This window comes from Urocitellus parryii, chromosome 1 (assembly GCF_045843805.1).
Source record: "Urocitellus parryii isolate mUroPar1 chromosome 1, mUroPar1.hap1, whole genome shotgun sequence".
NCBI lineage: Eukaryota > Metazoa > Chordata > Mammalia > Rodentia > Sciuridae > Urocitellus > Urocitellus parryii.
The window spans coordinates 208675800-208691426 of NC_135531.1; the positions used below are offsets into that span (position 1 = coordinate 208675800).

Consider the following 15627-nt stretch of genomic DNA (forward strand, 5'->3'; position numbering starts at 1 on the left):
GCTGTAATCCCAGCTGCTTGGGAAGATGAGGCAGGAGGATCATGAGTTCAAAGCCAGCTTCAGCAAAGTGAGGCTCTTAGCAACTCAGTGAATCCTATCTCTACATAAAACACAAAATAGGGCTGGGGCTGTGGCTCCGTAGTTGAGTGCCCCTGAGTTCAATCCCTGGCACCGCATGCTCCCCCCCCCCCCAAAAAAAAATTTTTTTTACAGGTCAAAAGTATCTACTAAAAAGAATTTCACATCTTGGAATCACTCTAAATGTTTTATTTATTTCCCTTCTCTAATCCAATGCTCTTGTTTATCTCCACTAAATCAGAAGACAAGGATTGTCTTTTTATCTGCTTTATCTTTAGTGCATAGTACATTGTTAGTAACTGTGTAGATTCTCAATTTTATCTGTAGGATTAGTTAAAGGAATGTTGTTCCTTTTTATAATTAAGGTAATAGTTTATTTTAAAAGTATCATATTTTTATATTAAAACCTCAAACCTATAGAAATCTAAAACTCAGTTGTATTCCTCAGAGATTACCAAATTCAGCTAATGTATCTTTCACGAAGTTTTCTGAACATATGAAAATTCACACAAGTTGGCTTAACCACTTCCTGGCTTTTCTGTGAATGATGATTACAAGTTTATGAAGGGTCTGGAATTTGGTTTTACCCTATTGAAAAGCTAGTACATTAGCTTGTTGCTGTCTCATGGCAGTCTATTCATTGGCAGAGTAGACTCCTGTCTCAGAGCAAATGCATTTTTCCTAGTGGCATACCAGGTAGTGGAGCATCAAGGTGTTTGTAGCCACTCCACTTTTCTCCTGTGTCCCCTGGAAGCTGGGGGACAGTGCCTATGAATGACTGCATACACGATGGGTTGCTTTACAGGAAAGGATCAAGAACATGAGGGAAGTTGCCCTTTTATAGTAGCAGTGAAACACTGTTCTTTGTCCCCGGGTGTTTCAACAATACTCAACATTACTGAATATTGGGCAACACAACTCTGAGAAGTGGCCTGTCTTAGGAGTGTTTGAGGACTTGCATTCTTGGCACACCAAGCAAGAGGTTTGGCCAGACAAAGAAGGATGACTTCCCAATGAAACCCACCCTTGGGTTCTCTATCATCTTGGCTTCTGGTGAATTTTCTTATGAGCATGCCATTCCATTGAATATCTGATTAATCTTACAGTGGCCAGGACCAAATTCATTCAATTTTTCTCATACAGGATTTATTTTAAGACTAGTATGAACAGAATTTTAAACAATAGGATAAGGTCATATATTAACTTCAAACATTTTTCCTATGATCCTAGATTCAGTCACCATAAATAGGTCTCATTTTATACAGTCAGTTTATGGTCAAAGGCCACTCTATTGGTAGGTTTCATTTTATACTGAAAGTTTATGGTCAAAGGCAATCTATTGTCCAGTATAACCTGTGCAAGGGAATTTAGACTTGCCACGTCCCCTCGCCAGCAAAGGAAACACGACACAGGATTCTTCCTTCAGCAGTTTATTCAGGCCTTTGTTTAGACATGTCTTTTAGCTTGTTTCTCTCTACTACTACTACTCCTACTGCTACTCCTCCTCCTCCTCCTCCTCCTCCTCCTCCTACTACTACTACTACTACTACGTGCCCCAGCCTTAATAAAGCAGATAAAGCCCCAATGCACAACTGCCACGTGGATCTTTCTCATAGGGTGATTTACAGCTACGTGCCAACTCTCCCAAAATAAGGAGTTGTTTATCACAGGCCACGGCGCTTATCAGCGCCATCTTGTAATGGCGGCCATAGTACACAGAAACGGCTCACCACAGTTCCCCCTTTTTTGTTTTACTAAGACAATACAGGCGAGAGTAGAGGTCCTATCCCACTGTGCAGAAGTGACTGCATATGGTCCAGCCTTAAGGAGGGCCCTTCCCCAAACCTGAGGCCAAATCAGCCGACGCCTTTTTTCGTGGGGCGGGGCATGGACGGCCAACCCGCATGCAATAGGACATGCTCCCCTTGAGGTCCACTCAAGTGGATCACTCAAGTGCAGTGCCTTGCCTCGCATCCTGTATCGTGACGATGGTGGACGAAGGGGGACAGCTGAGGTGAACTGTGGCTGTTTAGAAATACAACGACAAACAAGTTGGCAGCACCCTGAAAGAAAGGCACGGACAGCAGAAAGGGGGAGAAATTCGGTCGTGACATCTGCCATTGTTAGATAAAGGCCAAGACGTTCCCGTGGAATCTCAGGCGGATAAACAGGAGGCCTAGTGAGCTGGCCACTTCGACATGCAGAACAAAGAATTGGGGGCTGGGCCCCCGGGGGCCAGGGAAGGCCTGCTATCAGCAAGTTCCCCTCTTTTGTTTATTGCATGTCAAAGGGAATCAAGTAGCCCCTGTCTTAGGTCGTCCACCGCCCCTGCACTGCTTACCCGTCTCTGGGGAGGCCCCATTCCCCTGTCTTAGGTTGCAGTGCAAGCGTGGAAGTTGCCCGTCACTGGGTACTACAAGATCAGCTCAGCGTGTTGTGGCCAACAGGACATTGTTATGGTAACCGCCTCCATAAACAGGACCCATGACCATCACCATCAAATGGCAGGTGTAGTTGAACCGTAAGATTAGTTAGTAAAGATCCTAGTGCAGAAAGGCAGGGAGGAGAGGTATGCATAGAGGAAAGATATAGTAGAAGTTCCAGCATTAGAAGAGTGACGAAAGAAGGACATGTCGATCCCAGTGCAATGTTATAATAACTTGGGGTGCAACGACCATGTCAAAGGTTTACTGTTTAAGATGTGCAAGCCAGACCTGTGGCGAGTTGCCATTTTCTAAAGCAGCAAGAGCTTGTATGATCATAGCCTTATCGTGAGCACTTCGGGCCTTGAGGCGACAGAGAAACCACAAACAGAGAATCATACCAAAGCAACACATTGCACCAAAAATGCCTACTCCCACCCACTCCTTAAAAAAGGAAAAGGCAGATGACAACCAATTGGTAAATTGACCCAAGGTCACTGGATCGACACGGGTGTTATTCAAAACAGCAATCTGAGTTAGTTGAGACTGGATCAAGTTTTCTGCTTCCATGGACCAGGTTCCGGATAAATACTCTCCGATGATGAGCGAGGCATTTCTGGAATCATAAAATCTGACAGAGGTTATACATAAATGTGCTCGTTGATCAATACAACCCAAATGTACTAGGTCAGACAATTCCTCAACTTGAGCTTGAAGCAGATCTATCCTTTGATTAGCAGCCAAAATCCCAGATAAAATGTGTTGATTCATTCTGCTTTGAGATTTAGAAATTACTTGATTGTATTTTTACTTAAAAGCAAATTTATAGTAAACACATTTATCTCAAATATCTGTAACTGAAAAGGCAGAGTATCTGATAAATGTAACTATAAAACATAAATTATGGGTTTTCTGTTGAAGAAAAACAATTAGGCAAATATATATTAACTAATCAATTAGGCATGTGCTAATTAATTTATAGATTAACAAATATAGGTTATCTAAATATTTAAAATATATATATATATTAAGAATAAGAACATAACTTATAATTGTATTAACTTTATGTAACCACGTGATCTTAAAATATTTGGATCCATTTTAATTTATTTTTAACTAGGAGTGCACTCTTCTATGTGACGTCACTTGATGTAACTGAAATAAGATCCTTGAGTATACATTTTTATTTTTATAGTTAGCAATGAAAATAAGGATTTTTTGGTCATCACAGGAACTTTGCCGGCTTGTTCCTGTGGCGAGCAAATGCATCCTCATAACCTTCAAAATTAAAAGTAAAATATAAAGAAGCATATTTGATATCTCTCATCAATAGAACATTATTTAGTAACACAACTATAGAGAAAAAGTCAGGTTATTTAACTTAGAACTAGCTTAAATTTAGGACTGTAACATAGAAACCTGTGGAATTAAGTTTTGTCTGAAAAAGATATCTTTTGTTAGCATTTACAGGTAGGCATTTTTTAAAAATACAGGCTCTGAGCAGCTCCGGTAGAAATCTGAAACACAGCAGTACAGGTTAGTGGCTGGAAAGCGGGACTAGAAGTCCTGTCTGAGTGACTGTGGAAGAACCAATCAGAATGAAAAGTCCTCCCGGAGCCTTGGACTCCACCCACATATGGGGGCAGAGCAATGGGCGGATCTATGGGTGGAACATCAGGTATAGAGTCCTCCTCTAGGTTCTCAACTTCCTCCCCAGAACTGGATTTATAACCCTTCTCACAGCAGGCTTTTACATCTGTTGTTTTCCGTTTTTTCTTTCTTATCTTAGTCTTACGTAATTGTTGTAATAACTTGTCCAATTCCTCAGAACTGTCCGAGCTACTTGTGTCCTTGGGAGTTTTTAACTCAGTCAAGTCCAGATAGAGCTTTCTCCTCTGTTTAACTTCAGACTCCCTTGTCTGTTCACCACTTTTACTCCTAATACTTTTTGCTACTTCGCTATGTAACCCCTCCGATTTTTCTTCATGCAATTGCTCAAGAACGGCTTGACCCTTGCTCACAGCTTTTTGACATTTACCATCCATTATACACCCCCTCACTAATTTCCAAAGCGGAATGGTACCGCCCCTTAAAGTTCCTTGTTTGTAAGCGAAATCCAAATCTTTCCCTAATTTGTCCCAACTGGGAATCGTGAGACTCCCTGAAAAAGCAAACCAAGAAGCTACAGAGTCGATCTCTTCTAAAAACCTCTGTAATGTGCTTTGTTCCACTTTAAGTTCCTCAGAACGTAGCAGCCCATCCAAGGCCAGCAATATTGGGCTTGAGGAGTTAACACCCATAATGTTTTCAAAACTATGAAGAAAGTGAAAGTACAAAGCCCCGCTCTCTCTTTATCTACAGAGGAGCGTCCCGTTTAATTATTTTTCCGCTCTCTCTTCATTTACCGAGGAGCGTTTTATTTTATTATTTTTTCCCCGCTCTCTCTTTATCTACAGAGGAGCTGCCCCGCTTTAATTGCGGATCCCACTCACCTGGGACTTATTCCCGCTCTCTCTTTATTTACAGAGGAGCTGCCCCGATTTAATCGCGGATCCCATTTACCTGGGACTTATTCCCGCTCTCTCTTTATTTACAGAGGAGCTGCCCCGCTTTAATTGCGGATCCCATTCACCTGGGATTTATTCCCGCTCTCTCTTTATTTACCGAGGAGCGCCCCGCTTTCATTTGCGGATTCCCACTTACTTGGAAATTTACTGGTGCACCACCCCTGACTGCTGAAGGTTCTGGATCCTGGGTTCGAGGAGGTTTCCCCATCCGGGCCACCAACTGCCGCGTCCCCTCGCCAGCAAAGGAAACACGACACAGGATTCTTCCTTCAGCAGTTTATTCAGGCCTTTGTTTAGACATGTCTTTTAGCTTGTTTCTCTCTACTACTACTACTACTCCTACTGCTACTCCTCCTTCTCCTCCTCCTACTACTACTACTACTACTACTACTACTACGTGCCCCAGCCTTAATAAAGCAGATAAAGCCCCAATGCACAACTGCCACGTGGATCTTTCTCATAGGGTGTTTTACAGCTACGTGCCAACTCTCCCAAAATAAGGAGTTGTTTATCACAGGCCACGGCGCTTATCAGCGCCATCTTGTAATGGCGGCCATAGTACACAGAAACGGCTCACCACATAGACTAATAGGTCAATCATTGATTGTCATTGCTATAGGTAATAAGGAACCCAGACATGCAATGGATAGATCATGGCTCCTTCTGTTCCACATAAAAAACACATAGCCCAAAGGGACACAATTCTGTACAATTCCACTGCCCCTCTCACTCCCCCACCAACTTTCACCATACCTCTTGATGTTCAAGGTGTTTCTTCTTTACAAGTCAAAGTTATTATCTGTGAGCCATTGTAGGATTACTGTGAAACACTGAACTCCACCATATGTATTAATAGATTTAGAAATGAGACCTAATAGCATATTCTGGAGGGTTCTTTCAAGCCATAAATACCTGCTGGTATGCTGGGTGGAGTGGAGAAAATTTGGGTTGGCTAAGGCTTACATTATAAGGTATCACAGACTGAGTGACTTAAACAACAGAAATTTATTCTTTCACAAGAAAGTTCAAAAGCTAGATGTTAATAGGATTGGTTTTATTTGCAGGGCTGTCTTTGTGGCTTGTAGATGGCCATATTCTCACTGTGTCTTTCCATGGTCTTTCTAATGTGTGTGTCTGTATCGTAATCTCCTTTAAGGATATCAGTTGAATTAGGCTGTCCATATGACCTCATTTTATCCTAATTACTCTTTTAAGACACTCTCTCTATTTAGTTACATTCTAAATTACAGGGGATTGTGACATTAGCATAGGAATATTTTTTTTTGGGGGGGGTAGGGCAGTATGGGAAATTGAGTCTATAATGAGTAATGTTGGAGTTTTAAAGTCTATTAAGATAAATATATTTTAAAATATATTTAAAATATATTGGAGTAAGAGAGAGCATGTGCAAGAGTTGTAAAATCCTATTGTCATACAGATTACTTTTTAATATAGGGGAAACAAATAATAACCAAAATTTATTTTTTAAATATGTTGTGGATGACAAGTGCTAAGAAAGAAAGTGGAGAGGGTAAGGAAATGGAGAGTGATTAAGTGTGTTCTCCTTTGGATTGATTGGTAGGAAAGCTGTCTGTCATGTGAGACTTGTGCAGTAAAGAAGGAAGATTGAGGGAAATGAAAGCAGGGAGCCATGAATATGTCACTGGGCAGAGAAAACAGTATATGCACATTTCCCGAGGCAAGGCAGTAATTGGCACATTTAAGAAATAGCCAGGAGACCCAAGTGAATGGCATGGAGAACAATGGCAGAAGAGGAGATCAGAAAGGTTTAATATGAATCTCTCTTATCTGGTATAGTTCTTTAATTAATCAAAAATTATTGATGTCAGGGAATCTTATCCTACCTACATAGACATTTCATCTTAATTTATATCTTATAAAAGAGGTATAATTTACATAGAAGTAAAACACACAGCTTTTAAGTGTACAGTTCAATGAGTTTTGAGTATTGTTAAACCCTACAACTCATACCCCGTAAGAAACTGCATCTATTAAATATTTCTTCCTTGTGATGCTTGTGTTCTCCAACTTCCTGAACAAACTGAACATGTGCTTCTTCTAGAAGGATAGTTGAGTCTTCATTCTTTTTTCCTGTTTGATAATATTCCTGATGATAACACTATTACTGTTATAACTGCCAATAAGCATTACTGCATACTAAGTCCTTTGTGGCAGACACTGTTATAAGAACTTTATGTATACTAATTCATTAACATTTATCCTAGACGTATGAGGAAGTTACCATTATTCTCATCATGTGGGTAGGAATATCAAGGCATTAACTTGAATTAACTCATGTGCTTACTGAGTATTGGAATCCAATTCAAATCATAAAATTGTAATTCTGCAACATATGTGTTTTAGAAAAATACGTATTTTAGATCCTATTCGAGGTTGCCTCCTAAATGTTGAATTTGATCTTATGAATATTTGGTCTTAATTGAAATTTAAGTGAAGGGCATATTTCTTTTTTTTTCTATCCCATCACCTTTTACAAAAGGCATGTATTGAACATTACCTTTTTTCACTTTTTTTTTTGTCTCTGAATGTATCAGCTTGGTGTGATTTTTTATAGCAGACCCTTTGATTTAGGCTTTAGGTGGATTCCCCAGGTCTATTTTAATAATTTTGATCATCATTCATGCAAATATCAGTCTTTCTACCAATCATATTTAGAGCCAAATCAGGATTTTTTTTTTTTGTGTGTGTGTATGCAAAACTGTCTGGTCATCAGCTTCCAGAAGCTCCTGTATAACTATTTAAAACAATAAAGTTTGCTTGGTGTCTGAACCTTCTGGAAACCCTACCAGCAGTCTTACACTAGCTTCCAGGATCCTTTGGCAGCTTTGAGTATAGTCTCATAAAATAGATTGAATAAATTTGCACCCATTATGCAATTTTCTACTAAAGAAAATATATGACTATAGATAAAAATGTCTAATAGCAACTAAACTCAATTCCTCAGGGAAGTAATAACCTCCTAATTGAAAAAAACAACAAACCAAAATCAAAACAAAGATGTTTTTCTTCTTATTTTAATACCACAGTTACCCAAACCTCTAAACTTTATCTGGATTTTATTTTTATATTTAAACACCATTTTAATAAATATTGGAAGAATGGTATATATTTTAAAGTAAAAATCTGGAATATATGACTGATATTATTTAGTTGGCAGGAGAAAAAGGGAAAAGCAACTGATTGGCAAGATGGTACTTGATAGTTTTTTATTTCTTGACATTTTCCTATCTAGAGGGGAAAATATATATATTTATATACATATATGCAATGTATATACGTGTGTGTGTGTGTGTGTGTGTGTGTGTGTGTATAGAAATTGGGGTTTAACTCAGGGGTGCTCTCTCAAGCTATATTCTCAGCCCTTTCATATTCTGAGACACTCCCATGTTGGCTTCAGACTTGTGATCTTTCTGCCTCAGCCTTCACTGGGATACAGGCATTCACCACTTTATACAGCATAGAGAAGTATTTTTAAAGAGGGCAATATTTGTGCTTTACTCAAAAGATTTTTGAAATCCTTATAAAAGGTGTCATAGTAGGAGAGAGTGTAGCACATAGTTTATACAAGTTGGTCGTGATCCACATTGGATTGGCAAGCCAGGGACTTTGCAGAACTTGGATTTCCTTACTGCTTGAGAAACAGAATAGTATTTGCAAATAAATAGGAGCTTACTGGAATAAAAACGTAATGCAGATGCTGATTCTTTTAAATAAATCTGGGCCACCAACTGTGCTTATGTTGGTTAGTAACCATGCATCCTGTACCATCTTTCTGCTTAGTTTTGTTCTCATGAGATGAGGAGTATTGGAGCATACACATAGAATTATTAGTTTGTAAGTGCTAGGGAATAAGATCCTTTTGAATGTTAAAGCTGAGTCTATTGTCAAGGTAGAGGTAATTTTAAGATATAGATAGAATTGAAAACTTGAACTATGTAAGGAAAAATTGCATAAATAAAAGATTTTAATGGCAACTTGGTTTTATCACCTGAAATAGTAAAGTTAGACATTTCTCAGTCCTAATGTCATGACATGTAGATCTAGCAGGGTATAGAATCAAGATAATTTGAATAATTCTTGAAGTGGCAAAAAGGTGTAATTTTGACTTTCAATCACAGCTAAAGTTTAAAATAATTTCTCAACAAGCTCAGCTGTTAGGCTCTTATTAGGAAATGAGTTATCTTAGACATTTTAATAGTTAATGGTAGATTTTCCATTGTAATGATATTCTTCATACATTTTTTAAAAATGTCCTTATTCTTTATTTTGCGTAAGCCTCACAGCATTTTATGATGTAGAAAGGGCAAGAGGTCATCTCTTCATTGATGACAGTCATGGTGCTGCCTACATCTTCAAGGATCATTTGTTATATATAAGGTATTCTTTCTAAATCTGGGGAGGACCATTCAGTAACCATTGGCATTACATATACTTATCCCTAGGATTTTTTTTCCACTGTCAATTGAGGAGACAAACTGCATCTTACGACTAAAGAAAGAAAATTTTATAACTTGAAGTGTTTCATTTTTCAAATTTAGAAAAATGCACACAGTAAGAGAAAATAAAGATTTTCCCTTGTCATCATATTATAGGCCGAGTTCCAATACTTAGCTATCAATTTCATAGAAAAATAAAGTAGAAATGACACAAATTAGGTAATTAGCATGACACTTCTGTGCCATGTATTCTTTGGATTTGCACAATGTCTCCAAATATATAGTTTAAATGAATGTAAATTTTATATAATTATTGGAAATAGACTCTTTTATAGTAATTTTTTAACTATCACTATTTGTGAATTTTAAGTTTTTATAAAGTAACACATAAATGCTATTTATTTAAAAAAATTGTCTCAGCAAATTACATTTCATGTTTGTATTTTGAGACATTTTAATAGTTAATGGTAGATTTTCCATTGTAATGATATAAACAAAAGTTTATGAAATATTTCAAATTTCTTTGTATTTAATATTATTCACTCCAAACTGTCAAAACAATGTCACTTATTCACATCAATAAATTTATGCTTTAGTTGATATGATTTAAAATGTAGCAAATGATATTGGATTATTTTTGGTCTGATTTATTTAATCTACCTATAAAAACTGGTTAGCCGGATAGTTATTGTTCAATGTTGTATAAAACAAACATGGATGGTTTTAATTTTATATTTACTTTCAGTATCTTTCAATGATTAGGTACTTATCTATGTTATACCATTTAGAATTCTTACTCTGATTACTTTAGGTCGTTTTATATTAGTATGTTATCTTCCCCTGTTAAATTGTTTCAAAACATGCTAATCTATTCTCAAATGCGAATCTGCTGGGAATACTTTTTATGTAGATCAGATGGGAGTTTAAAAGGTACATAAGTGTTGATTTATTTCTTGTAGCTGCTGGGTTTGAGACTGACCATTTTTAAAATTTTCTATACTAATAGATATTTGTTCTATAAGATGTTTTAGAAGCATGACATACTTATTCTTCACAGTAAATTTTTAGGTATGACACTGTTATCCTTATTTTACAAATGAGAAAGCTGAGGCTTGGAGAATCTCCCAATGGTATGAAGTAAAATGTCCAGACCTATCTATAAAGACCAGCTCTTAGTCACTGTAGAATTTAGTATCCCAGGATTATTTCTATTTTAGTTATATTGGTAAATAGTAGTAGTAACATTTATCATCTTTTAGTATTTTTGTATTTTTTAGTATTATTTAGTATTCAGTATTATTGTGTAAATTCAGAAATGCAGTATTTGACAACCTGTTGTTATATAGAATATCATTGTAGGAATTAAGGTAAAGGCAATACAATTTGAATAAATCATTAGTTTATCAATGATCCAGCAGAGTAGTGATGGATCTAGTATCAGGTGTGAGAATTGTAGCCAGCTGCCTTGGTAACAACTTTTATCCACTTGGGCTTTTAATTTTGAAGACATGAATGCTAACATATTTGGGAACATGAAATAAGTCATGTTTTATGTTATATCTCCTTTCTGCAAAACAAAAACCCTATACAATAATGAAATTCCTTTTTTTTCCCTAATACAGTGGGATGCATCCTGCTTTCAACCTGGAGTTCACCTCTGTGTCGTGGATCTATCCAAGGAGCATTTGCCTTCAATCTCTGTGTTAACTAGAAATCAAGTAAAGACATGAGGAGATTCGTTTACTGCAAAGTGGTTCTGGCCACTTCACTGATGTGGGTCCTTGTGGATGTCTTCTTACTGCTGTACTTCAGTGAGTGTAACAAGTGTGATGACAAGAAGGAGAGGTCCCTGCTGCCTGCACTGAGGGGTGAGTACCTGTGAAGCAAACTGGCAGTGACAACAAAATATAAAACTTCAAAATAAGAATAGTATTGCCTTATTACAAGAACAGAACTGTTAATGTACACTTAAGCACTTGGAAGCTACTTCCCTCTTCTAGGTCTTAGGGGTTTATTGGAAAGAAGGAAGAGTCAGTTAACCTCCCGGATACCTTTAATCTTAAATTCCAGTGCTCTGTGACTGCATGAAAAGAACTTTCAGTGAACTTTCAGATGGGACAGAATTTAAAATCTAGGCTCACAGGAGCCAAAAGCTTTTAAAAACCAAGTGAGATAGATGGGGACAGTAGCAAACTGTAATGGTATTTGTCATCCCTAATGATTTCCAAAACAGATTAATTTTTTTTTTTTTACAATAAAACACCTGCAAGTCACCAGATTTCACCTGTGGGCCTTCAGATCTTTGGCTCTATGTTAGGCAACAAAGATAACTTCAAGTCTATTGTAAAGTTACCTTATCTCAGTATTTACAATGACTAGATAACAATTAATTCTAAAGAGATTATTTCTATAAATGGTGATTTTTCAGATAAAGGCATAGGGATTCATTTTCTGCAAAATGATTACAAATAACATTCTCAGTACTTTCTTTTTTTGTTAATTTCAAGGTCTATCAGTAGTTATATTTCTGAAATATTCCTCATAAATGGATACTTCTAAAGTACATAGAGTGGTTGAAATTAGTTTATTCTCTTAAACAAACATTAATTAATTCTCTACTTAGCAAAAGTTTTCTGCATAACTGTGACAAAAAAGGTAAATTTTATTTGAATCTAGTTGAAATTTTCATAACATTCAAAAAATGAATCTAAGTTACCAAGGTGAAATTTGCCTTCATTTACTAATTATAGTATGTCTAATGTTACAGATAATTTTGAAGTTATTTATTAGTCAAGACACTCAAACAGAATTTCATTTATTCAATTGTGTAAGTTTTAGGGAAACAGAAAAACAATTCCAAAATTAATTTTGTCCAGAGAACATTTTGAAAATTCTGGGTTTGCTTTCGATTAAAAAAAAAAAATGCTCTCACTCTGTTGTAGAAATTCTGCATATTCTCTCTTTTTAAAATGTATCTAACACTCTCACTTTAGTTTTTGTTTAGTTTTTGACTGGTAGAAAGAATTCAGAGAAAAGTTCTTTGGAAGTGACTGAGTCTAGACTGATTTAGGTAGATTATATGCATTTTCATAGCTTTATTCTACAATTATTCAGGAAGAAGAACTTTATGAGTCCATCGGGTTTTGATAGATGAACATGGATTGATTTACTGATCCATAGTTAAAGCCCTGAAGTAAAGAAGCCTTTTTTTTTTTTTTTTGAGTCTGTTGAGCTATTTCTCGGCTGAGTGGAAGTCTGTCTTGATGGATCACAACCATTTAGAATGATCACTTTGTTGAATGGAGGCATCTAATTCAGTCACACACAAAAAGTTATGACCTGATTCAGCCAAAAAAAAGCAAAACAAGCAGCCTTTTCCTCAGGGACCCACAAAAGTACAGTTTTGCTGATTTAGGTCCTTAATGCTTACTCCTTAACCTTAAACTGTGAAATTTAAAGATGCAAGGCAAAAATAATTTTTCCTTGTATTTAATTGTAAAGTTAAACCATGTTGTCTTCATCTGTAAGACTTTTTGTCTGATCAACACACTGTAGGCTGGGTGACTCACTTAGAACAGAAACTTACAAAACTTACAACTCAGTTTTGGATGATGGGAAGATCAAGATCAAGGCACTGGTTGATTGGTGTCTGTGAAGATCCTGTTTCTCATGCAAAACTGACTTCTCACTAACTTCACCTGGCAGATGGTTAAGGGATCTGTTTGAGACATTTCTATAAGGGTGTTAATCCCAATCATGAGGGCTTCTCCCTCAGGACTTAACCACCTCCCCGAGGTCACACCTCCTAATACTATTGCCAAACCTTTTAGAGTTCTAACAGGTGAATTTGGGGCAGAAACATTCAGTCCACTGTACTTTAATTTGGCACATTAATATCATTTGTCCTGTAAAATAGGAAATAGACATGAGGTTTTAATTTTATATTTTATTAATATTTCAGATTATTTAGGAATTTGTACTATATATTTAGAGTTATTTATATGAAGTGATGTTGTAGAAAGTGTGTCTGACTTATATTTTTCTTTTAAATCTACTAAACAATGACTTTTGGTTTACAGAATTTGATCTTTCTGGGTTGGATTTGGTGGTTTCTAAGATGACTTATATTTTTAGACTTTATATGATTTTTTTTTTTTAGAGAGAGAGAGAGAGAGAGAGAGAGAGAGAATTTTTAATATTTATTTTTTAGTTCTCGGTGGACACAACATCTTTGTTGGTATGTGGTGCTGAGAATCGAACCCGGGCCGCACGCATGCCAGGCGAGCACGCTACCGCTTGAGCCACATCCCCAGCCCACTTTATATGATTTTTAAGTACCCAATATTAACATACACCATGGATTAGTTTTTAAGATATTTTCATTTATTAATTCATTAATTATTTATTTAGTATTTACCGTGTACTAAATCCTAAGAATATATAACTAAGGCCTTTGCAGTTTGGAATTTAATAAAACTGGGATTCTTCTAGTCATGGAGCTTATAGTAAATCACAAAGTAATCATTCCTCTCTCCACATGCACACACACATACAGTCATGTGTTACTTAAGCATGGGAAGGGGAGACAGTGGGAAACATTGTGGAGTGTGTTTATATAACTAAGACTGCTGTAGCCTTACTAGGTAATAAAATCTCATGGGAGCACTATTGTATATGCAGTTTCCATTGTTGACACATATTCAGTTAAATATACAAATTCAGCTAAAATGGTAAAGTAAAGTACACATGATTACAACACATAGTGGGTGTTAGGATGAAGATGGATGCTCTAAGCTGAGGAAACAATCTAGGTGAATAGGTAAAATTTCACAGAGGCTATGGCATTAAGGTTAAGGTCTACAATACAAGACTAGGAAATAACTACTTAAAGAAGAAAATGCAAAATTTTAAATAGATTAATAAAGATTTCAGTGTATCTCCCACCAGAATAATTTAAAAAGAGAAATTGGAGTTAAAATTTGACTATTTAAATAACAGCTCTTAAAATTTAGAGTAATCAAAATAGTATTGACACAAAGCAGAAGTATAAATTGTCCAAGGAAATAGATTTAGACCTTAGACATAGACTCACACATTTGGAACATTCATTATATGACGGGGAAGCACTGAAGATCAATGCGAAAAAGAGTATATATTCAATAGATGGAACTGAGATGAAATGGTAATCTGTGTAGAAAAAGATGCCTTACTCTTCTTCCCAGTTGATATAAACTTTGGATGTATTACAAACATAAATGCCAAAACCAAAATTTTAACTTGAGTAGAAAAAAAAAATAGGCATCTACATGATCTTGAAATAAGGAAAATTCTAAGGCAAAACACAGGAAACATTGACATCAAAAGATAAAAGAGAAGTCACACATTGTTGAAGATATTCAAAGAACATACAGCTAACAAACTCTTACCAAGTATATATAAATAATGATAATATGTGTGTGTGTGTATTTGTTTCTTATTATTAATAAGAAAAACCCAAATAAACTGACTATGGTCTATGCATGTAGTCCCAGTGACTCAAGAGACTGAGGCAGGACGATTGCAAATTCAAGGTCAACCTCTGCAACTTAGGGAGACCCTGTTTCAAAATAATATATAAAAAAGGGCTGAGGGTGTGTAACTTAGGGGTACAGTGCTGCCCTGGGTTCAATCCTTAGTATATTCTGCCCTCCCACACACAAAAAAAAAAAGAAAGAAAAAGCAGAAACCCCAAATAACCCTATTTAAAAATATAAGCAATAGATAGACACTTTAGAAAAGCAAACACATATGGCAATTAAACTTATGAGGAGATAATTAATATACATTATAATCAGGGAAAAACAGATCAAGGCTACAATGACATGCATTTATATCCATTCAGCTAACAACAATTATAAAGGTTAATAACGCCAATCATTAGAGTTGATGCATGTCTACACTTTTGTGGTGAATTCAGATAACAATTTAGTATTATCTCTGAAATCTAAACATTCATACAGGACTCAGACGTCATAGTCATTTATCCAAGAAAATTTCTTCCACAAGTATGTTCATAGCACCACTACTCCCTGGAATAAAACT

General features: G+C 36.3%; 1 protein-coding gene across 2 annotated transcripts in view; it reads left to right on the forward strand.

Moving 5' to 3' along the window:
- Positions 1-11272: 11272 nt before the first annotated feature.
- The window catches only part of Galnt13 (polypeptide N-acetylgalactosaminyltransferase 13), a 459189-nt gene continuing 454834 nt past the window's right edge, over positions 11273-15627 (forward strand). For both annotated transcript variants that reach the window (XM_077798446.1, XM_026403123.2), the window contains exon 1: positions 11273-11414. In XM_077798446.1, the coding sequence (XP_077654572.1) occupies positions 11273-11414 (142 nt within the window). The remainder of the gene's footprint in view (positions 11415-15627) is intronic.